This window comes from Trachurus trachurus (assembly GCF_905171665.1).
Source record: "Trachurus trachurus genome assembly, chromosome: 9".
Classification (NCBI taxonomy): domain Eukaryota; kingdom Metazoa; phylum Chordata; class Actinopteri; order Carangiformes; family Carangidae; genus Trachurus; species Trachurus trachurus.
In genome coordinates this window covers 13,960,132-13,984,920 of record NC_139895.1, presented here as the reverse complement: position 1 = coordinate 13,984,920, position 24,789 = coordinate 13,960,132, and the positions used below count along the sequence as shown (strand labels likewise).

Sequence of the window (24,789 nt, the reverse complement as noted above, 5' to 3'; positions counted from 1 at the left end):
TTGAAACTTGTGAAGTGTCGAATTAAGTGCTTGAGTGGATGCCGATGCTTTATGAACACATCCAGTAATTCCTGCTGCTATTTGTGCTCCTGTTGTTCTCTCAATTATACCAAATTGGACCGTAGTGGCAACTGTGCAAGCAGTGCACCTCCCTGCAGAACGAGCCCGCCCCGTGTAGGTATAGTCACAACTCCCCAACGCATGAAAAATTCCTCCTCCAGGATTTATTTTTTATTGCATGAGTGTGTTAATGTATAATTGATGCTCTGCGGAGATAAACTGCCAACATCTTCATTTAGGCGCCTCAGGCAGACAGAGGGGGAGCAGTTTCACTTGATTTGTTGGTTCTAAAGTTTACTATCTAACAGCTGAGGGGAAATGAGACCTGAGGTTATCGTGAACAGTGTTAGCTCACAAGCATGATGGCAGCAGATGGTTGACGGTTAGACGCATGAATGACGTTTGCTTGTGTTTCCTCCTCGCAGTCTGTGCTGAAGGGAGCTAATGTCACAGTGTTTGGCTGCCTGAATCATGGGATGCCTCTTTTCTTGAGGGAAAACTCGTCACTGAAATGTGAATCAGGTATGTATAATTTAACCCATCTGAGGCCTTGTGTGTTTTGTAACCCCCCTTTAAATCAATAAACTGCTCATTGCCCCACAGGAATATTACAAGTAATTCATGTTTTTTTCCCATATGTTAACGGCGGCTGCAAAAACGCTTTTCCACTTATTTCTACTCCTAATACTTTGACTTGTCAAGCAAAAATTTACAACTGTTCTGCTCAAGCTTCACTTGAATCATAGCTCAATTCATCGCCTACACAAAGGGAACATTTAAATCACTTATTTACTCCAGTTCTTTTTACAACCACAACTATTTCAGTCTTTCAACAATTTAATATGTTTCTCAAATCTTCACTGGCAAGCAAATGTCAATTTTCTTCAGAAAGAAATATGTTAATGCTTATCCTCTTGTACACTGTTTATTTCACTGCTTGTTGTTTTCTTCTGTTGCAGAATCGGAGGCCGGGTTTTTCCTGTCTTTGAACACCTCTGCTAATATCACCAAACTGAGGATTCCCTATCCACAAACGGGCACCTGGTACCTCAGTCTGCGCTCTTTATGTGGCACTGAACATGGGTAAGATGATCCTGAAACTGTATTTTGACATTTTTCATCCTTAATGCTTACACTTTATTTAGGATAAGTATCTGTCTATACTTTATGAAGCTACTGCCCACAGCTAACTTAGCTTAGCATAAAAACTGTGAAGACGGGGAGCATAGCCAGGCTGGCTAGAGGGTTTTTGGTGGTGGTTTCACTTCTGTCCTGGCGACATCCCTATGAAAATTTATGCTGCTCACTTAACCTGCTGCCGCAGAGTAATTAATGCTTGAGATAACGGACCAGTGCATATAATCAATTGTCTTGGAAAATGGAATTACTGTTTAACTTCCTGTGGAGCTCGGTGCACAGATCATAGGAGGAGAAGAACACCAGTAGCACCAATCGATCAGTTGGTGATCGATTGGGTGGAAAAGGATGATTCTGCTTGGTGACTTCCCTACTCTACTGCTGCTGAGGCTCACATGCATATTGTGTACCCACACTTCCCCCAATTGCAATCAATAATTATAACCATCCTTAAGTGATAAGAGTGAAGAATTATACCCAGAAAGCAGTCATTTATTTTCCCCTTGTTCAAACTGAAAAAGCCTGTCATCAGCTATTTAATAGTTAACTGTCAATGTTTAGCTGTCAATTATAGTTCTTAGGAATCAAACAAATTAGAAATGATCAGGTCAGACTTATAAAAAGATTAGAAATCAGAAATGGGCACAAATAAAAGTCACCTCTGGGTAAAAGTGTTCAGAGAAGAGTAAAACCTTTGGCTCTGCCCGACGACTCCTCCGTGTCAGCTTCCCTGAGCTGCACATTGCCAGAGTGACATGTCAGACAAAGTAAATACATGTTGCTCACCCCCACAATAATTAGTATATAACATAATTGTGTTTTATTACCAACCTGGTAGTTTAGCTGACTCTCTGACACATACCCTGTACAAAATGCGGCCTGTCGGGATCTATCTCTCATCTACCAGGGCCTGATGAGACGCCCCCCTCCAACCCGTCCATTAAGGGTCGGCCCACATTATTGCAGAGGGGCCAGTTCCTCAGCCGGAGTAACTCCCATGTAGGAGGGCCCCTTCATTTCATTTTTTATCTCCTGTTGCCTGTAAGCAATGTCAAAGCCATTTCATTGTGTTGCTGTACACTAATACCCTATAAGACAGATTGAAGCACTAAAGCCTTGTACTTGTTGTACTTACAAGATAGGAAAGTGAGCCTACTTACTGCTTTAAATTACGTTTTCACTTTTATTCTTTATTTAGAGTCTGTTTGACACCGCCATAAGAAGACATGTCAACCACACATTATTTTAATGGAATACATAAATGTAATCATTCAAATCAACCTGCAGTGAATATAATTAACAATGTTTTGACAGTTGTCTTTATGCTTTTGATGTTTTTAACCTGGAGAATAGATTTAACTTTTTTCTAATATTATGGTTTTCATGGAGTAGGATTGACTAGATGCTGCAAATCCCTTTACATGAACACGCTCACGGTTGGATGTGGAAATCTTTCTTACACTTGCAAAATGGGACTGTCAAGTAAACAGCCTGACCAACACAGAGATTAAAAAAAAGAAAAAAAAAAGAAAAGTGCACTAGTATTCTACTATTCTAGTACTAAAAACATTCAGTTCGTATTTGCAATTCACAAAATAAATGATAGATGCTTGGAGTCCAAGAATCAATACAATCAACTATTGCGATACAATCAGTCAAACAAACAGAATGACCAACACATAGATAAAAAAGTACTCTACTCGTCCCCCGAAAAACTTCAGTTCGTATTTGCAATCCACAAAATAAATGATTGATTCTTACAATTCTATCATTTTATCCCTCCTCCACCTCTAGGGGGAGCTGGATGGGAAAGATCTTAATTAGAAAGAGGTGTAAGGTGCAATGTAGAGCCTTGTGTGTCTGCACACATGTGGTGATTCACTGTAGACAGGAATAAAACATGGATTGCACTCACTCTGTTTTTTTGTTTGCGCCAGACCCGTCTCCTCCCCCACTGTTTGTACTAAAAATTGATCCATTTTACCACATGCATAACCAGATGTCTACTGTTTTTTTTTTTCTAGTTTATTTTTTAGTTTTCGCTCCACCACAGGGAACAAAATCGCAGACGTAGTGTAAACACACACACTCACACACATGTACTGTATGAGACAGAGTGAAAGGGGGGGGGTCGATTCACTCATCTAACTGTGGAGTAGCAAAGCAAATAAACGTTATTTCCCTAAAATGTCAGACTGGTGTGTAAATTGCCTGCTCTAGAGAAGTCAACTCCGAAAAAGTCTCCAAAACGTAATTTACAAGCAGAAATTAACCGACAGCGGTTGAATGACTGTTGCTCATAAATTTTTGACATTCTCATTATCAGTTCTTTGGCTTAATCCCCGTGCCCCACAGCAACCTCTCTGAGACAATATTTGCTGTTGATTACAGGGAGACAATTGCAAAATGGGGACATTCAATATTTCTTAAAAACTCATCTTGGTACAACAATCACTAGTTTGTTTACCAAAATTAATAATTCAGGGCTCTAATGAAGACACCAAGCTCCCTGTTTAAATCGTGCAGCCTCCCTCAATCAGCCACATCCTTCTCCCATCTGTTACCCGGCAAATTAATTTGGGCCCGGCTTCATGAACGTGTCGCTGCTGCACACCTAGCATATGACATGGAAGAGGGGTTGATTTTGAGGCTTAAAAGCAGATTTTTACACATTTGCATAATAGGAAATGTGAACAAAATGACTCAGATGTGTCTCTTCTAAAAGGGCACATGATGGACCATATTTGAAATTCACTTTCAGATATATATTTTTTTTCTTTTTCAATCAGGACGTCTTGAATTCCTGCTTGTGTTTCATTTGGTGACTGAATCTGACTGCTGGCAATTTTAACATCTCTCTAAAACGTGAACAGAGAATCTGATTTTTCCGTTGGTCTCTCAAATCAAAGAGCAAGTACTTCTTTCTTCGTCTTTTTGTTCATAATCTTCATCATCATTCGGAATTTGTTGCTGGAGAATCAGAGACATTAGTTTTTCCATCTTTAGTATATGAAACAGACTGTGATGCCTCATCCGAACAAAACAAAGTTGTTGCTGTTGTTGTTATTTTATTTTGTAAAGGGCACCGCTGTTATCTTTTCTTCAGTAGAAAATGCCTTATCTCTGTAATTCTCCCCGCCTTCATGTACAGTTTAATCCGCACATGAAGGCGGTTAAGTGCACACTCGTTGTGTAACGGCAGTGTGGAAAATGTTGAAAGGAGAAGGTGGAGAAAATGCTTCCATTAACTTGTCTAACACAATATTTTTCACAAGTTCATAAGTATTAGTTATTCAGCAGATTGAGCTGTTTTTGCCGAACCCTTAATGGCACTAAAATGTGTGCAGAATGAAATTAAGCTGATTTTTCTCAGGCCACTTGGGAGTTTCAATTGAATTTGAATAACAGATAATAACAGATGGTGTGGGATAACGCCTCATCCTCACATGAGAGCATCTCTGCTGTATGTGTTCGATTTCTAGGCGTTCACAAGTTGGGTTTTGTCGAGGAGAAGAAGGGCTGAGGAGGGTGTGGATGACAGGCACTCTTTAACGCTACAATTAAGTCGACTGATACAACTTAGAAAACAAAAGAAGTGTGTAGTTGTATCAATTAAAAAAATCATCTGCTGGGAAAAGGGAATGAAACACATTTGTTACCTGCAGGAATTTAATTTTCTAGGATTGATCGTAGAGTCTTGCAATAATAATAAAAAAAAAGCTACAGTGGAGCACAAATGTACAAGGTTTTTCTTTTATCTCATGTAGTGTCAGAGATCTATGCACGATTATTAGTTTGTAGGCGACAATTAGCTGTATAATGAACGGCCTCTATTCAAGTTTCACATTTCAAAGAAAAACATTTTTGGTTTTAATCGTTTTCTAGAGAGAAAATAGGAGATGTTGACACGAGAAGTCAAGAACGGAGTTTTGAAAAAAAATTCAGACATAGAAAAAGTGAATAACAAATGAAGGTTACACAATCGCAGCAGAGCTCTGGAGTCCTTGTCTCCGTCTCTGAAGCGCAGACATCATTTGTTGAAAATTACTTTTGCCAACTGCTTTGAATTTAGAGATTGTAAAATCGTCTGACATCTGATCGGCTGAACACAATCATTTGATCTCCAAAGTGCTGCAGATAAAGTCTGCAGCCGTGCTATGTGTTTTCAGCTACACGCTAAGATCAGTTTGGTAACACACGAGCGAACGTGCTGTTGTTTAATAGGTATTATGTTTGACATGTTCACTATAGCTTAATTAGATCTTGGTGTAACCTGGTGTAACATACAGTACAGAAGCCAATTACCGTTTTCTTGTGATAACTACTTATTATTTCATTATCTCGATATAACAAAGTAAAGTCCGATTTCTCGTGATATCCACTTATTTTGTTATCTCAATATAACAAGGACCGTTTCCACGTGATGAGGAATTAATTTATTTCATTATCTCTGTTGATTATGCAAATTAGGCGATGATGTCATTTATCGACTTCTAGGACAGCCAATAGCGACTTTCCTTACTGAGGAGTTGACAACACTGGTTCGAGCGTGGGGCAGTAAACTTCAGTCCACTCTACTCGCTGGTGTGATTGTCCACTTCAATAATACCTCATTGAAGCTGCTGGATAGATGGGAGTTTGTCAACCTCTCGTCTAACCGGTAGCCCCTTAAATAAACCCAGCCCAGTAAACAAACTAACATTAAGTGTAAGTCATTGTTGACAGCTCCATACAGCAGAACAGACAGCGAGTTGCAGCTCTTGAAGGCTGAAATCAGGACGATGTGACCACATGAATCAGCTCACAATTATCTGAGTTCTACACATGGTTCTGGACGATTCTCCCACACAAACAAGTCTTTTGTTATGTTATTTTATGTTATGTTGTGTTGTGTTATGTTTGCAGGCAAAGCAAAAGAAATATGAGACAAATTAAAAATTTGGCATGGTGCTCAATGAAACGAAATCAAATAATCTACATAAGGTTCGCATGAATGTTGGTAGGAAATTCCACAACAATCTATCCTATACGTATTGAGACATTTTTTTTTACCAATAATGACAAACCTCAGCTTCATAATGGCAGGAGAGGAAAAGTCGGTCATCAGCTGGAGAAGATGAAGATTTCTAAAAAAAATCCATCCTTTAGCTGTTGAGATTTATTCTGGACTAAAGCAGTGAACCAAACAAACAGACCGATATTATCATCACCAGAGAAATGACTCCCTGTCGTGGCTATGAGAACTAAATCTACCCACAAACACAAAGGTCTATAGCTTGAGAGCTGAATGTGTCGGTTGAGATCCATTTAAAAGCGAAACAAATTTCTGCCTTCACACTGCTATCAAAGCGCCTAAATTCACCGCTTTGACTGCCGTTTATGTTCCCCATCCAATGTTCTGCCTCTGTCTGTGGATTTCTTTTCCAGATTTGAGGCGTGCACCAATGTCACAGCCGAGGTTTATATGCGCTCATACCTGACTCCATGCATCAATGACTGCGGGACGTACGGACAGTGCAAGCTCCTGCGCACCAACAACTACCTTTATGCTGCATGTGAATGCAAAGCAGGTAATGACTGACTTTAAATATCTATTAAATCCTCTTTTACTTATCGGTAATTAATGTGTGAATGTAATCTGTGCGACATTGCAAAGGTTAAATAAATCAACATTAGGTGACCTATTAATGTCTATTTTAATGTGCACTTCATTTTGAAATTGCATTCTCGTTCACTTCGCTGCGGAAGACAATTACCGACCAAACAAAGCAAGTTGTTTAATAGAAGTTGCAAAATAATTGTATAGATATGATAGATACTCAATAGTGCCTTTTAATTATTAATCAGTAATTAATAATTAGCAAAAATCCTGACCATGAATTAATAATTGGAAGTGGTTTTCCAGCAGTCAAGAGCTCTTTTTTTTTTGCATACAAGATAAGATAAAAGTTTCTTTTTTGTAAGGAAAATGGGTTATCACTGCAGAGAAGAATGTCTAATTTGTTGGAAAATACATCATGCAGAGTGACAAGGAAATGGGACAGAGCATGATGGGGTGGCACAGGTCATTTTCCAGAGCTGAACTGACAATACGGCAATTAAATTGTAGGTGCTTCTGTCCAATGAGTCATACAGCAGACTGGTATTAATCTTCTAATATAAGCCGTTTTGATAAGACAATAAAACACGCTCTTAATTACGAACAGCTTTTTAATAGAAGATGAGCTTATGAAACTAAACAAAGCATGTCCTCTGAGGCTTTTTTTTAAAATCCCGCCTTTGATCTTCTTTTATCAGAGCTGGCTTCTCTGCAGTCGAATTCATTGTCATACTTCATATGTGTGACTGCTTCCTGGCAGGCACTTTGCATTCAGCACTTGCCCTTGGCCCGTCTCACACTGCAAAGCCTCTGTTCAACAGTGCTCACGAATATTTAATTCACACTGTCTTATCCAATCCACCACTTGATAAGGATCCAATTCAAGTGGTAAAGCAGAGAGGGGAGGTGGGAGACGGGGTGAGGGCGGGGGTAACACAGGTTCACGCCAGGATGCAGCTTTTGTGCAGGATAAACCACTTCACATGTGTCTATTTTTCTAGTGTTTTTTGTTTGTTTTTTTTTACAGAGAAATGTCTGTTCACAACAAAGGGCTGATGAAGCCTTCGTGTTGTTGAGAAAGAGACATTTTATCCATTTGAAGAGATACTGTAAATTCTGAAGGGATGAGCTGTTGAAACAAACTGATTCATCTACTGTAGAGTTTCTTCTCCTCCCTGCAGCCAAAAGATTTAAGAAGACTTTCCTAAAGTTTATATAAAGTTTAAGAAAGACTGAAACGGCCTCAACCTATAAAGCCTGCAAATGCAAAAGATATCTCCTCTCTTAGATTTTAACTTTGTTAGATCAACATACAGTACTCAGTGTGTGTGTGTGTGTGTGTGTGTGTGTGTTAGGCTGGGACGGATGGGGATGCACGGACAACTCGGAGGCGTACTCCTACAGTTTCCAGCTCCTCTCCACCCTGCTGCTCTGCCTCAGTAACCTGATGTTCGTCCCACCTGTGGCCATCGCCATCCGGAGCCACTACCTCCTGGAGGCGTCCGTCTACATCTTCACCATGTTCTTCTCCACCGTGAGTGACTTCATGCCAACACCGTCACTGTCAGAGTGGTGCATGCATGCGCTATATTAGCTACCCTGGAGTTGACCTATAAAATATTTTTGGGTGTGAAAACAGCACAAACAACCGAACAGCCGCGTGACTGCTTCATCTGCAGCTGCTGTTTTTCTTTTTTCTTTTTCCTTTTCTTTTTTTTTCTCATGGCACACGAGAAAAACAAAGTCGATCTCTGTGATAGAGAGAAATATGCTGCTCATGATCCCAGCAAGTTATGAAGTTAAAGGCTCCATGACAACCATTTCAGGGAGGGAGGATTTGGCAAAACAGCACAGGATTGCCTGGGAATGTAACACAACATTAGACAGCCAGGCTAAGAAGTGTATCTTGACTATTTCTGTTCTTTAACTGCACAATTCTTCATAATAATATTAATAATAATCTCTGGAGTAGCTGACTCTCATTAGTGAATGTTATAAATCATTTTGCAGTGGTCAGTGTCTGACAAGCATTAACCCGACTTCCTTGATCACATTTAATGCCTCAATCCTTTGTGAAGTTACAAGTGATCATTATTCATTTATTTTCACTATAATTTAACGTCTTAGTAACACTATGACAGAATATATGACTATTATGGTCATTTGTTTTGAACTCTTTCTGTAAATAAACATCTACAAGCAAGGTTTTTATCAAATGGGAAACCCCAGGGCAAAATCTGAGGTCCATGGTTTAATTTCAGTGTCAGTGATTTGAAAAGGTTTGAGAATCATTGTTTTACAACAACACGTAAACACCCCATTGTGCCGTTTCAAAGCATAAACATAATTGCATTTAGTTGAGGAACTCTAATGTAGACGTAGCTTTTTTGTTGGTTTACCGGAACTCTCTGCAACGTTGATGTGTTAAAGAGTTAAAAGTCTAAAAAGTTTTTGATAAAACAGGAATTCACTTGTATTTTGGGGCAGTATCCTCAGGAAAGTCTGTTCTGAAAGGATGACTCAGAGGCCAGACATCTAATAATTGTTTGTTTTTGGTTGAAAGTAATTTTTTTATTAAAGTAATATAAGTTATCATCTTCTAGGCCCAGACAAACATACAAGCAAATGTTCTTTTAGAAAATAAACAGTAAATTGAGACTGGACTGGCGAGACTGAATTATCCATGTAGACTACATTTAGACTAAACCAGAAAGACTTAATTCAGTTTGAGAGGATCTCTAGGCTCAACAACCAGAAGACACAGACGGACCACACTCAGCAGGTCAAACATAGTGTGGAATGTGGATACTGGCTGACGGCAAAACTCAACCACAAACTTCTCTAATAGCACATTTTTACTCTGACAAAAAAAGGACATCTATGCAGTATGTTGTTTTTATCTGAGCCATCTGTTTGTTTGCTAACACACACCCATGTTTTTTTTCGCCTGTCAGTTCTACCATGCGTGTGACCAGCCGGGCATCGTGGTCTTTTGCATCATGGAGTACGACGTCCTGCAGTTCTGCGACTTCCTCGGGTCGCTCATGTCAGTGTGGGTCACTGTCATCGCCATGGCGAGGCTAAAGTCCATCATCAAACAGGTGAGCTCCTGCTGTCCAACTACGTCTAGTAGCTTTTCTTTTTCCTCACTCATTTGTCCTTAGAAAACAAGTAAGACGGTCCAAATGGAACATGTTTGGTACCGCTGCAGTTTGAGTGTCGGCCATTTTGTTTCTATTTTAAAGGAATAGTTCAGCAAAAAATGAAATTCACCCTGATGCTGATGAATTCTCCGGAGTTTTTTATTCCTCAAAGTGCATCTGGAGACCCAGGAGGGTGGTTCGTAATCCAACGAAATCTTTATATGAGAGTAATAGGGCCAGACACAAAAAGGTCCATAAAACTACACAAAAACCATTTAATATTCCTCCACACTGCTCGTCCGCTGCAATGCAAGTGTCCTGAAGGGATATAGTCCAGAGTTTACTTGAAATAACGTCATTTAGGACATTTTTACAGCTTAAACAGTCCTGTATTGAATTTTCCTGGCCACTAAGCACTGTAGCATTATGCCAAACGTGATGTCATGGCTGATAATCACTGCCCACTTTTCATTTGGCAAATTCGGAATATCCTTTAATTCAAGTTATCTAAAATCAGTGTTGACGTTATGAATTATGTGATAATTTATTTTTTAGAAAGTTGAGCCTATATTATTTATTATTATGTTGGTGGGTTGTTAAAATCAAAACTTACAGGAACAGTGTTGCACTGCACACAAACTAACATGAATGTAAAATCTGACACAGCTTGACAAATAACAGATGCTCAAAATAGACCCGTCACTGTGCCCCTTTTTCCTCCCCATTAATTATCTATACAGAACAGCATGCCACTTGTGTTGACCTGAATCGATAGCAGTGTGTGACATTTGAAGAAAACATGTTTATTACCAGCATTATGAACCGCACAGGCTAATAAACACAATTTTTTGCATGTCTTGATGGGAATCAATCCAAAAGGAAAAGGTCACGACGAACTGTCAAAACTTTAACAACCGTAAAAAGACAAAAGTTTCATATCTTCACTAACTTTTTAAAACATTTTTTATTAATAGCTGACAGTGATTCAGCCTCAATCCCCGCTGTCACCTCGTACGTCACCTTCCCTCCCGCCTTTGCAGCTGACTTACTGTAACAAGCCGCTGTCACTGCTATTAGACCCGGCACACACATTCATATAAACATATAAACGCGGAAGCAGCCGCTCGCAAGATCAACGTCTAGACCTGTTTGATTTGCTTGACGTAATGTTAGATGTAGGCAGTGATTGGAACCAGACATCTCCGGACCATAAGGCATGTCCACTGTCATGTGTTGCAGCCTGGCAGCACTTAAGCTGAGCGCTCCGTGTTAGTGGTCGACAACTTGACATAAGCCCCTGAGGCAAAGAGGGATTAGCGGACTGAGAAGGAGAGCTGTAGGGCTGTCTGAGAGAGAGAAAGAGAGAGAGAGAGGGCTATAAATGAGCAGCAGCGCATATGCCTCAATTTTTAGTAATAAATTAAAAGATCAGTGCGTTGGAATCAGTGATGTGTGGTGCTAAAATCTCGGGGTTGTTGACATATTGCGGTGGTGGATAGCAGAAAACACTAACAGGTGCACCTTCTCCCTGGGTCATTCCCTGGCTGCACACCAAGATGGAGCAGCCTCAACAGTGTATAAATGTGTGTGTGTGTGTGTGTGTGTGTGTATATGTGTGTATATGTGTGTGAGTGTGTGTCCATAAATGAGACAGAGTGGAGGAGGGGGGAGCAGAGGAAGAGGAGGTGGAGTAGTGGGTGGGAGGGAGAGTATACGAACATCTGCTGTCCTCTAGAGTTTTCATTTTTGCTGAGCGCTGCAGTACGCAGTCACTAATCAAATCGCACATGTCAGGACTGGCAAGTGGGACTGTGTGTGTGTTTGTGTGTGTACTTAGGAGAGACAGGGTGTGTTTGTTTGTTTATGTCCGTGACCACCACAGCAGCAGCAGCAGCAGCAGCAGCAGCAGAGGGTGAAAGACCTGTGAGCACCTGATACTGTGGTGTGTGTCTGTGACTTTTAAACCTTCAGAGGTCTAGAAGTCCTCGTGGAGTCGTCAGCAGAATATCTTGCAAGGACAGAGAGCACCGCATCATACGAATCAATTTACAGGATTGTTACGTTTTATTACCGTCGTTATAGTTGAGACCCCACTTTTACCAAAAGGTGTTGATAACATTGGTCTCACCTTTGAGATCTGGGGACAACAGGATTTGAAATGTGAACATCAGGGATATTTACCCAGTTAATCAACACTTGAGTTAAAAGTCAAAGTGGGCAGACCGGAAACATCGATTGTCTACAGTACAGTGTAGGTAAAAGGTCAACCATGAAATGCCTTTTTAGCAATGGTGCCACTAGCTACGGTGGCTCTGAGAGGTCAATTGGACTGCAACAAATGTGCTACAAAATATCAGAAAACAACTTAATCAATTAGACAATGCATGCGCTGCAAAATCCGCACAATAACAGTGTTTCTGGGAACAAAAGTAAGTGACACACTTGGCCAAAGACTAAACTCAAACTCAAACTTTATTCATCTATATAGCACCTTTCATACAAAGAATGTAACACAAAGTGCTTTAAAGGTTACTAAGGTTAAACTTTACTAAAGTACATATTTGAAATAATATCGTGCAATATTGATGTTATAAACCAAACAAACTCACCTCATTTTCAAACACCACTAACAAAAAGCCGTCCTCATAACCTCTAAAGTGAAGAAGCATGAGTGTGCTCCACAGTCCACCGTCTGTCATTTTTCAGTGTGCCCAGAAACACTTTTGCAGCGCATGTGTTTTCAAATAGATGAAATTGTTTGAAATGTGTGTCTTTGTACGAGTTACAATGTGGTGAGCACTCAAGGCCACTGTATACCACAGATTTTAGCAAATAACTTAATGAGCACAATGTTACAATTAGTAACAGGAATGATGAGAAAAACTCCAAAAGCCAGAATTATCATTTAAACAACTATGCAAGATTTTTTTTTTTACCTTCTTTACCTTAATTAGATTATCTTAATTAAACAGCTTCAGAGTAATTGTGATGGTTAAATGACTTGGTATGGGGAGAATGGAGGCTCTCTGTGTTCCACCTTGCATCTCTTGGCCAAAAAAACAACCTTGCAAGATCAGAGCCTCCGATGTCCCGGTGTCCCAGATCTCATCTCAGAGGCACCACGATACAAACGCGCCCCGTAATCCATAATATCTTGTTTATAACAGATAAGACGACACAAATATACACATAAAGTGTAGGCCTATAGTTCCCCGTTAAAAGGTAGTTATCTTTATCTTTTGTGTTAAGCCATCTCTTCCAATGTTACCATAGGATGAAATAATATCTTCAAAATCGGGTTGGACACATAATGTAGCATGTAGTTATGTAGATAAAAAAAAGTTGAAAAAAATCAGAGCAGCAAACCTTGATGTTGCATGAAACTATGTAAACAGACAGTTTGGAGCAGCCAGATCAGCAGAGTGTGCAGACCTACACGCCCTGAGCAAAGAGCTGTGAAAGCACATGTGATTATGCAGAAAACACACAAGGTTTCGACAATAACGTGCCAAGGTCCTCTGTTTAACGAACGGCCGTGATATTTGTTTGAAAGCTTTTGAAAGTTACAGTACATCCTTGTGCTTAGCTGCTCCTCATCATGTGCTGCTCCCAAAGAATCGGTCAAATGTCCATGTTCAGCGTGGCCCCTCATCCAGCGCATTGTGCCACTGGCGCTGGGGATGATGATGTCATCCACACATGCACAGAGACCCTATAACTCTCTATTACTGTATGTTGTTAAACATGAAAATCCATGTATCAGATAAAAATAGACTTCCCACCTTAATTCCTACACGCTCGTCCGTCATAGTGACAGATAATGATTCATTACAGCCTGTATGCGTACATGCATTCATGCCTGCATCGAATACATATACACATACATACATACATACATACATATACGTGCTCGGGTGCTACTGTATGATTCAGCGCCGCAGGATGACTGATGACTGCTGCTGCACAGAGTCCTCGAGGCTGCACCGCGCTACTCCTCTCCTACTTGGTGTGTGCCAATTAGTCCCCTTCTTCTGCAGGCGGGTCATCCCTTTCTCCCCCCTTTTGCTCGAAAATCCCCAATTTCCCCCCCTCACGTTCGCGAGCAGACAGAGAAACAGAGACCGCAGGCATCCAGGCCAGGCTTAACTTCTCCCAGAGCATGTGTAGCACAGCTTATTGATTTTCTTCCCTCTCACTTTATCTCTTTTATATCCCATGGCTTTGTGTCAAATTGTGAGCTTGGGGGTAAAAAAAATAAAATAAAATTGTTAAACTGGTTGTATTTATAGCAGGGGTCTCTATTGTTAGCATTTTGTTATCATTGTTATATTGTGGGGAGCTCAGATGGCGTATTACTCTGAGAGCACTCTCAAATACCAATTTTGATGTCAATTGAACTTGGTAAACACACGCAGTTTTATGTCTGCACTGACCATTTCCCCCTCTGATCCATTAAACGGATGACACATCCACATTATGACTGGCTTTTTTTTTTTTTTTTAATGTTATCTGTGAAAGCTAGCTCTCATAGTGCCTGGTTAACATCACAGGCTGTGTGATTTTATATTTATTAAGAGACCAAACAGCGTCTCCCAGTCCTCTCTTACATAACTTCCCCGTCCCCAAGACCATTAAATCTTACAGAAGATAAACATCAAAATTCAAATCGTGTGTTATTTGATTTTAAAGAGAAAAAAAAAGGCCAATCTCCTGGAATAAATGGGAACAGTAGGTTTATATTAATAAATTAGGAGTAAACAGTGTGTATGTATGCTGATCTATTTTCAGCTGTGGATAAATACACATCTAGTGTGTAGTTACAGCCAGTTACCAAGCTGCATCCGAATACACCAGTGTGTGTGTGTGTGTGTGTGTGTGTGTGTGTGTGTGTGTGTGTGTGTGTGTGTGTGTGTGTGTGTGTGTGTGTGTTCATGATAACGTCATGCAGAGCAACAGTGTGGCTCACTGATGTATTTTTAATGGCACATGCAGAGGAATGACTTATATCAGGCGTTGGATGAACAGACAATACTTGTTAGCACGATCGATGCGACGCCGGTGTCATGAATGGATTATGAGACAATGGGCCCCTGAGCACAGACATGTAAGTGAAAAAAAAAAGAAAAAGAAGCCCCCCAGCGTCCCCCCAGTCCTCCCCCGCACACACAGCCAAGAGCCTCACACTGTAGGCTAAGACACACACAAAAAAAAACATTGTTTGTAGTCAGTTTGTTTTGTGTCTTCTTTGTGCTTGTCCTGAATTTCTGTTTCAGACAGTTTGCATCTTTCTGTAGTTGTTTCATGCTTCTTTATCAGGTCACTTTGTGTCTCTTTGTTGTCGGTGTGTGTCTGGTTGTTGTGAGTCCCTCCGACCCCTCCGGCGCCTGGGCCTGTGGTGTTGGTCTTTGAAACAGTTCAAACTGTTTTAAACTCTTTTCTAACTAGATTTTATCAGTGACAGTGGTGCCCGGTGTTACTGAAAGTTAGTTACTAGTTTCTAGTTTCTTCTTTCAAAATTCTTGTTAAGTATTTAGTAACTTAGGAAAGTAACTTTTTTCCTTAATTTCTGTTATTAATGTTCACACAGGCTGTTGTTTGGGTTTCCCTATGGCACAGTGCAGGATGAGACAACTGTGCCTATAATCAGTGGAACAGTAAAACATGATAGAAAGGTCTTGAAAGGTGTATTATTATGTGTATTTATTGGAGCCTCCAAAGGCTTCAGCAGCTGGATCTGTAGCAGCCTGGTTCGGTGCTTGAGAAGATTAGAGTCACTGATCTTTGTTGAGGACACACTTTTAGACGACAGACCATCACAGTATTCTTGTCCTTCGTCTTGAGGAGGTAAAAAAAATAACGTCAGTTTTTTCCATGACAGTAAAGTGAACTATAGCTCTGAACCATCCACCATTGTGTGGGCTGGTAGTGTTGTGACTACACCCATGAAATCAGGTGAGCAGGGTTGGCTATTTTAACCCACAGTAATGAGTTACAGGCATATTTACTGTAAACCATGATAACTATAATTACTGTACATTATTTAATTTACCAAACTTCTTTTTACTGCAAAAATCTGTGGAGCTGTGAAATTTTTCCTAACTGTCATACTGACACAACACTTTTTAGTAAGACCTATTATGTCACACTTAAATGGTACATTCACACATTCATTATTATTATTCTGTTTTATTTTTTTTGCTGTGACACAGTTCTCCTCTCCTCCAGCCCTGCAACGGCACGGTGGAGCCAGCTGTGTGAGGGAAAGTAGAGCTCTCAAAGCTGAAAAACAGGACACCAGGTGCAAAACAAAAAAAGTAAAAAGTACGGAGCACGTAGGGGAACTCTGCAAACCCTCTCCCTCTCCCAGTGGTTCAGTAACCACCAGTCACTGCAAAAGATTTGTGATGTAGCTGCGAAGCCTTTTGTCACTGTTTTTCTCACATGTGAGGGGGGACGAGATTACAATTGATCGTCACACTCGCATCCTCTTGTTTACTGTGGAAGTTGAGATGTTGACAGTGTTTGTGGAGCGGCCGTAGTATTGATCCATGTGGTGTTTCCTCTTCTTCTTCTTCTTCTTCTTCCCAAGGTGCTGTATCTGCTGGGGGCGATGTCATTGTCCATGGCTCTGCAGCTGGACCGCCATGGTCTGTGGAACCTGCTGGGACCCAGCCTGTTCGCTCTGGGCATCATGGCCGTGGCGTGGGTAAGGGCGACTCGTATACTAGTTGCTGCACAGTCGAGCAGCAGTCTTACAGCTGCAGACTGGTTTGTTTAAAAAAATTAAGAAAAAAAGAAGAGAAAGAAAGAGAAGTTCATTTTTCTTTTAGGGGGGAACTCACTTGTTTGGTAAGAGCTTATTGTGGCAAAACTATTAAATACAGTAGAAATGATAGATAGATAGATAGATAGATAGATAGATAGATAGATAGATAGATAGATAGATAGATAGATAGATAGATAGATAGATAGATAGATAGATAGATAGATAGATAGATAGAGTAGAAACGATAGATAGATAGATAGAACGATAGATAGATAGATAGATAGATAGATAGATAGATAGATAGATAGATAGATAGATAGATAGATAGATAGATAGATAGATAGAGTAGAAACGATAGATAGATAGATAGAACGATAGATAGATAGATAGATAGATAGATAGATAGATAGATAGATAGATAGATAGATAGATAGATAGATACAGTTGAAACGATAGATAGATAGATAGATAGATAGATAGATAGATAGATAGATAGATAGATAGATAGATAGATAGATAGATAGATAGATAGATAGATAGATAGATAGATAGATAGATAGATAGATTCCCTATGGTTCTTGTACTGTGTAACAAAACTATAACATTTTTGACTCTTAATCCAAGTTTGTTCCACACATTTCTACAGCGGCTCTACTGTACATGGGATTTCTTTTTTCTAATAGATTTAATATAATTGTTGCTTGTTCAAACATGCAGATGAAACATGTCACTGCACTGTCCCTTCTATTGTTCCTCACGCCAGCAAGTAGTAAAGGGACTTAATCCGTCATTTAAGCGAACACATGTGCATGTGCTAAAATCTGAGTGTTTTTTTGACCAATGAAGCTATTTTACATGAGTGTCGAAGGGGGCTTAAAAAGTTTTGCAGCCTGTGGGTATTAGTCATGGGTTGTAGTTCCATTATAAGTCAGCTTGTACTTTCACTGACTCTTCTTCAAGTCATAATGTGCTCCCTGAACTGAGAAGATAAAAAATAATAGTCTTTCAGGCAAGGTTCTTGGGAAAGGAAAGAAAAAAAAAAAAAAACGCCTTTAACACCAAACCTCTGACATGAGTTTGAAAACAAGGTTTGTGTCTTCCTTGGAGAGAGCTTTGCATCGAGCATAGTGTGGGAGTTGTAGCTCTGAGAGTTATCTTTCCGTGAGCCGGAGGATCCTACAGAAACTATGGTAGATGAAGTACGGTTTAAACCCTCCAGCTTTAGCACCGGAGGATGGAGGCAGTATATATTTTTTTTTTTACCATAGATGAGATTCTTTTTCTCTCTGAAATTAGCAACAGCGCCTTTAGAAATCATGCACGACTCGCATTTAAAATCTGAAGTATTTCACTAAAGCCACTGGCCTCCTGCACTGTTTGACTGGCTTTCTTCAGGCTCCTCGGCGCATTTATAATTCAGTTATGGGTGGTTTGTTGCTATATTTTATTTGACAAATATATTAAATGCATGGTCTAGGGAGATTTTGTGCAAAATTGTCAAAATTTCTCAAACAGAGAGACGACAATTTCTGATCCTCCCGTGGTGATAAAGCACACACCGCACTACAGGTTGCTGTAGTAAGCGCCACACAGCAGCTTTTTTTTACCATGAAAGTGGCTTGGATCTCATGCTAATGTTGCAGTTTTTCTAGATAAACCTGGACTCAACACTTTGATTACCTGACACTTCATAATTTATCAGCTGTTCAACAGCCTATGCCGGCGTCTCTGTATTCTCTCCTCGGCTCTGCACCTCGGAGTTTGAGTGCCGCACATTTTCTACAAGAGCCCTTTCATTTCAACTTGTCATGTTTCTGCAAAGCCTGGCATTCTGAATGTTCCCAGACACAACCGAATTAGATCAGTCAAGCGGAGGGCACAGAGCGTCTGCTGCTTTGCAGGGGTGTCATGAGCAGTGAGAAGGAGGGGAGAAACTCAAATTTGTCTATGCCAAATATCCTTAATTCTCCAAAACTAAATGAGGTCCCTGAGTTATGCATGGAAAGATAATCCTGGTCTGAAACTGTTTGTCTTAACTAGAAAAACATGCAGCTCCAAACTTGTGGAGAGGAATACACAGACACACACGTCATGTTTGTTCTTCACTTCGCTTCACATAGATCATTAGTCTTTAACTTAAATCGCATAGAGCACAATAATTCAGTCAGGGCTATTTTTAATCTAGAATACTAATTATTAGATTACTATTGTAATTATTTTTGTCATTCATGACCGACTCAAATTTCCCTTGACAAAGGACCGACTCTTTATTGTTGCGTTTTCGGGAAAAAATTAACGCAAGCAATCAGTGTTTATGAAGCGATGACAATGGAGACTGAATACAATTAGGAAGCATTCTCCAAACAGCGTTTTTAGAAAAAAAAAACGGCACGTCCGTCCACAAGTCTCTCTGTGGCTGCCACACTGTCAGCAATTGCGGCCACTTAGAGAAAGAATGAGCTTGTTGTATGGATTAAAGGAATAAAGACATCACGTCCAGTTAGCAGCAGGCGGAACAAGAGCATAAATAACAGAATGGCTAAAGGGGTGACTGGCCGGGCGCTGATGACCAATTTAAAACATCTAGCAGCTGATTATGATCGTAGGGATGGGGTTTCTGCTGCAGCAGCAGGCACGAATACAAATTTCAGGCTTTAAAGCCAATTGAGATTTATTAAGGGCTCCATCCCTTTTGTGCCTCCAGTCAAAGTGAAGTGCCTGCTGCTCCCTCTGTGAAATCCCATTGGTTTCCGTTTTTGAATGACTGCTCCCTGTGTGATCTCCGGCTCTAATATCTTGTTTGAAAGAAAAGAAATCATAAAAAATGGCTTTATTTTACTGGGTCCCTCAGTTTCTGGATAATTTTATAGAAAGGAGTTTGATATTTAACAATTATTTCTTAGTGCAGGTCTTGAAGATGACGGTTGAATATTAAACGATATGGAAATAGTACGACTGTCTGGATTTATTTTCAATTTCCAGCGTCAAGACAGTGTTTTAAGAGGGAATCAGGCTCCTGCATGCAGAAACTCAGAGTCAATCAGCACAACTCCCATATCTCAACAAGGAGTAATTCTGACCTGAAAGTTCAACATCATGTCAAGAGGTTTTGTCTCTTTGTCTCTCTCTTTACACAATAGTTCCATTTTACAATTATTAATGAAATATTAGCAGCTGTGATTAACCTTCAGTGGTACAAATGTACAAATGTGAACTGCAGACTAGTGGAGTACACAGCAATACAGTATATGAAATGAAATGGTACAAATGTAAACTGCACCCTAAAAAGTTTACAAAATACAAACAAAACACCAAAAATATCATTAAAAATGCAAAGAAAGTAAATAAATCTTTAAAAGTTAATGCAAATAATTCTTACATACATGTGTCACACAAGTTGTGTTTGTTTCATACAAAGACAGTATTGAAACAAACTGTTACTACACACACTTGTGTATTATTAGGACAACAATGTGCTGGCGGAAGTAGAACTGTGCACCGGTATCCAAACGATGAGAAAAGACAATTAGAGCCAAAACATTAGAAAAATAGAAGTAGACCGACTGGACTTCAACCACAATGAGCTGGTTTGGGCAGAAAGTTGAAGTAAAGTGAAATAACACAGCGACACACTACTAACAACTTCATTTTCATTGTAGAAAGAAAGAGTAGCTCAAGTGTTTTTTCAAGGATTAAAACTGTGGGTCAGTAGTTCAGCTGTAGATCTGCCACAAGTGATCTTTGGAAACTGAATTCCTCCTCGAGTCTTTTCACATCTTTGTCCTTCTTTTCAAGGTCTCGTCCATTGTTAATGTTGATAAATCCTGATAATGTCATGCGTCTTCAGATTTCAATTTCCTCACTTCCTGTGGCTTTGCTTTAGATTCTGTTTCACTAAACCCCAGTGGTCGTGTACATTATAACCTCAATTTGCACAGACAAACACCTGTGTATGTTTGTTTACGTTCGGCCCTGCAGAAACATAATTCCACCTTTCACCCCGGTGGCGATCAGGTCAAATGAACGTGAATAAATGTTACTGTGGTTCTGTTTGGATGTAGATTATCAGTAAATTAACAAATATGGGAATGAATTAAATAGGTATATTTACTTGGTTTTCAAGCTGTTGGTATTGTGCAGTTCTGTCCTTGACATTTATCTGTAAACTCAACCCAGCTCTGCTTTTTCATATTTTCCATGCCACTGTCATTTCCTGGCTCAAATAAATTAACACATCGTCATCAAGTGTCCCCATAGAACATGTTATCTTACCCATAATTACACAGGCTGGCAGCAACAACAGATGGATATCCACATGAAGCATGAAATTATATTTTTGACAACAGTTTGCTATTTTAACTTTGGTGCTGTTGAGGCTGAAAACCGCTGTGTTGTGTGTGTCTTTGGCCTGTCAGACGGTGCGCACCATCCGTCGGCGGCGTTGCTACCCGCCCACCTGGAAGCGCTGGGTGTTTTTCCTCTTCCCCGGCACCATGATCGCCACCTCGGCCGTGGCGCTCTACGCCTTCGTGGAGACGGAGGAGAACTACTTCTACATCCACAGCATCTGGCACATGCTGATCGCGGGGAGCGTGGGCTTCCTCCTGCCGCCGCGCGCCAAGCCCGACGCCAAGGTCACCCCGCTGAAGCGCCGACGGGGCTGCGGCTATCAGCTGTGCGTGAACGAGCACGAGGAGCTGGGCCTGGTGGACCCCGCCATCATCTCCATCAACAGCATCTGCACCAGCTGATGAACTCCCAGCCTTTTACCTTAGAGACACTTCATTGCCTTCTTTTACTTGGGAAAATCCACACACGGGAAATTAAGCCACAGAACTTGAACAAGCAATGTAAATATACTTAAATGCAGATGTGACACATTGGAGTTATCTTTTTTTTTCCCCTGTTGTTATTGTCATGGTAATTACTATCAATACAACTGTAATTATTCTTATCTATAGTTAAAGTTGTTCTGATGAATTGTGGGTGTACAGTGACACACTGTTGTTTGTGAATATGTATTTAAAGTCAAAGCTGAAACACTGCTGCTATCTGACGGTGACTGTAAAACTGCTTCTGTTGGTTATTTATTGGTGGTCTTGTAAACAGGCCAGTTATTTTACTGTAGGGGCACAGGTTGGCTGCGGGCGGGGGCGGGGGCGGGTGGGTAGATGGGTGGATGGGTGGGTGGGCATTTATCAGGGGCACGGCTTTTCTGAAATTCTTTTGAAATATATCTTTTGCACTGAGACACAAAAATGTTATTCTGTAAATTTTTATAACAATATGAACTACAGTGGACATCATCACAAATGTAAAAAACAAAACAAAACAAAAAAACGAGAAAAAAAACAAATCCTAGTTGTCATGTGGAATGTTAGACTGTCTTTTTGCAATCGCAATGTATCGCTTTTACACGAATGTGCTGACGGTTCTTGACGGGAACTACTCCAAAGTCCAGCTGCCTGTCTAAAAGAGAGTAAGACGAAGATGAAGAAGAAGAAGAAGAAAGGGGAGGCAGGATTACTTCAGAGACCTCAAACCAAGACCTCACCTCCTCCCTGTTCCTTTTTTTTCTGACAGGACCTGTGTGACACCACATTCATAAACAATAAATGTTTTCTTTTCTTTGCCTCAGTATCACCTCTGCTTTCCGAGCTCTTAAATATAGTGCAACTGGTGAAGCCTCCCCACAAAGACATCACATTGCAATTCCTGGTCCTAATGGAAGCCAGTGGTACTCAGACAGTGAGATGAGACACTGTCAACAGCAGCCTCCCAGGAATAGAGCAGGAGATAAATAATTCTCCAACAGAGCAGCAGCATGAAGGCAAGCGTCAGAGCACACTGTCGATATCTCCTCTCTCTCCCTCTCCTCTTATGTAAGGAGAGCCAGAGCTGTGAGAGTTTTATGACTCTGCTTTATTCTTTATTAGGTGTGATCCATCAGAAGCTGCTCGGTATTCATCAGTCTGCACATACACCGGGTCTTTTTATCAGATCGCTTCAGAAAAGATGAAAGAATTCATTCTTTTTTTTTTTTGCAAATGTACACACACTGTACCGTACCGGGAGCTGCAGATTGGAGCCTTGACATCAGACAAATGACAAAAAAAAACAAAGTAAAAAAAAAAAAATCAACGCAGACCTTAAAAGAACTAGGTGACACTTTGGGGGGAAATATGTTAATTCACTTTCTTTTTAGGGAAACAGCTGGCCACAAACTTGTGGTTTTTACACTTTGTAGTGATGACAGATGAGTGATCTTTAGAGACGCTGGTAGCCAGACGTTATCTGTGGTCGCAGTCAGACAAGCTGTTTCCAGTCTTTTCGCTGCAGATGGGAGAAAAGCCTCATGTTTACCAAACAGACACTAGACTGGTATCAATCTTTTCATCTAACTCTCTGGTAGAAATAAGTGTGTTTCCCATAATAATGAAGTGGTTGTACTGTAGACTATAAGTTCATTATGCAAAATCAAGAGTGGATCTGAATCTGGGGTTTTAGTTCATTCACGGCCAGAGCAGGCAGCTGGTTTAGTGAAGAAGCCCTGAAAAAAATCCAGTGTACAATAAGACTTGATCATTAGAGCAACAGGTAGAGATTAGCTGGTGGAGCAACGAGCTGCTAAAGAGCCAAATACTGTATGTCCCCTCAGGAGCTGCTAGAGACCAAACACAGAGCTAAATGCTAAATTAGACTTGTACATTTGCCTGGAGGCCAGAAACAACCTCAACATACATGATAATGATCTCTGTCACAGCTGGATGTGTTCACCCTATCAATTTAAAATATGATAACAACGGTGTATCAGTGAATTAAAAAAATAAATCTGTCATTACAGCATCAGGATATTGATGTTCATGAAAATTTAATGATGGATTAAGCTCAAAATCTTGTAATAAAACCACCAGAGACCAGATCATTATCAGTGATTCAAACACTCAAACACCCTATCTTTTTTTTCCTTCCAGGCTTTACAAGCAATGTGTGTATTTACAGAGTGTGATAGAGGAGTAAAAAAAAAAAACCCAAAACACCTAATTCCTAATTTTTTTATCAGCGCTGCCACTGGTGCAATTAATTATGCATCAATTCTTTTCTTGGAGAGTTTCTCTTGAGTTGTGAAAATGTGATGGAATGAGGCCATTGGAGGTATTAAAGTCCCTACACTAACCTTTATAGTCTGAGCGCTCCGTCCAAAAAAGGGGAAAGAAAGGACAAGAAAAAAAACGTATATAGTCTGATTGAATAAGAGAGATGCAGGAACAATATGACTAATACCCAGCGGAGATGTTTCACTCAACTTTATTACAGTGAGGGACAATAAACAGAGCGCACAACCTATATTAAACACAATCTCCTCAGAAGGAAATAGAAATTGGTTTCCCTATTCCGAGCAGCTAATTCCAAGAAACACTGCTCTAAAAGGATCCCATTATTTTTGAAAGGGTCAAATAAAGTAGCACAGAAGCGCTCGGTAAAACCAACACAAAACTTTACGTATCTCAGGCCATTTCTCGGTCACTCCCCCCCTGCCACTTCAATGAAAAGCCAAGTAATGGAAATTCATGTAATAAGAGACTCAGTATTCCTCGTGCACAGTGCAGCCCTTGGTGGGAATAAAAGGCCTGCGACTGTTGTTAATGAGACAAATTAGACCAAAATGACAAGGTCTTAGATATTGAAATTTCAAACAGTGGATATCCCTGTACTTCCACCACACATGAAATCAAAAGCAAGTACCTCCTTTGTATTCATGGATTCTTGGCTAACATATCTAACAAAATTATTACTCTGACACACCATAACCCTACAGCACTAGAGCAATTTCAGCTCTGCCTATTTTGCATGGCTGTTTTTCTTTTTCCTTGGGTAAATCCTGCAGGCTGAGCATAGAGCTGCTGAACAATTATGAGCTGCTCTGTGCTTTTGCGACTTGTTATTTTATTTGACTCTTGCCGCCCACTTGTTGCAGGTTTTCTTTGTTCTTGTTTAGATGAGACTTTAGAGGAGTTTGGAGCCAGCAGCCTTATCAGATGCTCATGTCACCATGGTGAAAGTAACACACCATGTCAAAGCAA

General features: G+C 40.3%; 1 protein-coding gene across 1 annotated transcript in view; it reads left to right on the top strand.

Annotated features, from left to right (window-relative positions):
• tmem8b (transmembrane protein 8B) overlaps positions 1-21,456 on the top strand; it is a gene marked incomplete at both ends in the record, with an annotated part of 33,922 nt that extends 12,466 nt beyond the window's left edge. The window contains 7 exons of the mRNA XM_083979879.1: positions 486-582; positions 1,020-1,143; positions 6,625-6,767; positions 8,152-8,330; positions 9,751-9,897; positions 16,529-16,645; positions 21,121-21,456. Coding sequence (XP_083836005.1) covers positions 486-582; positions 1,020-1,143; positions 6,625-6,767; positions 8,152-8,330; positions 9,751-9,897; positions 16,529-16,645; positions 21,121-21,456 — 1,143 coding nt within the window. The remainder of the gene's footprint in view (positions 1-485; positions 583-1,019; positions 1,144-6,624; positions 6,768-8,151; positions 8,331-9,750; positions 9,898-16,528; positions 16,646-21,120) is intronic.
• Positions 21,457-24,789: the final 3,333 nt, after the last annotated feature.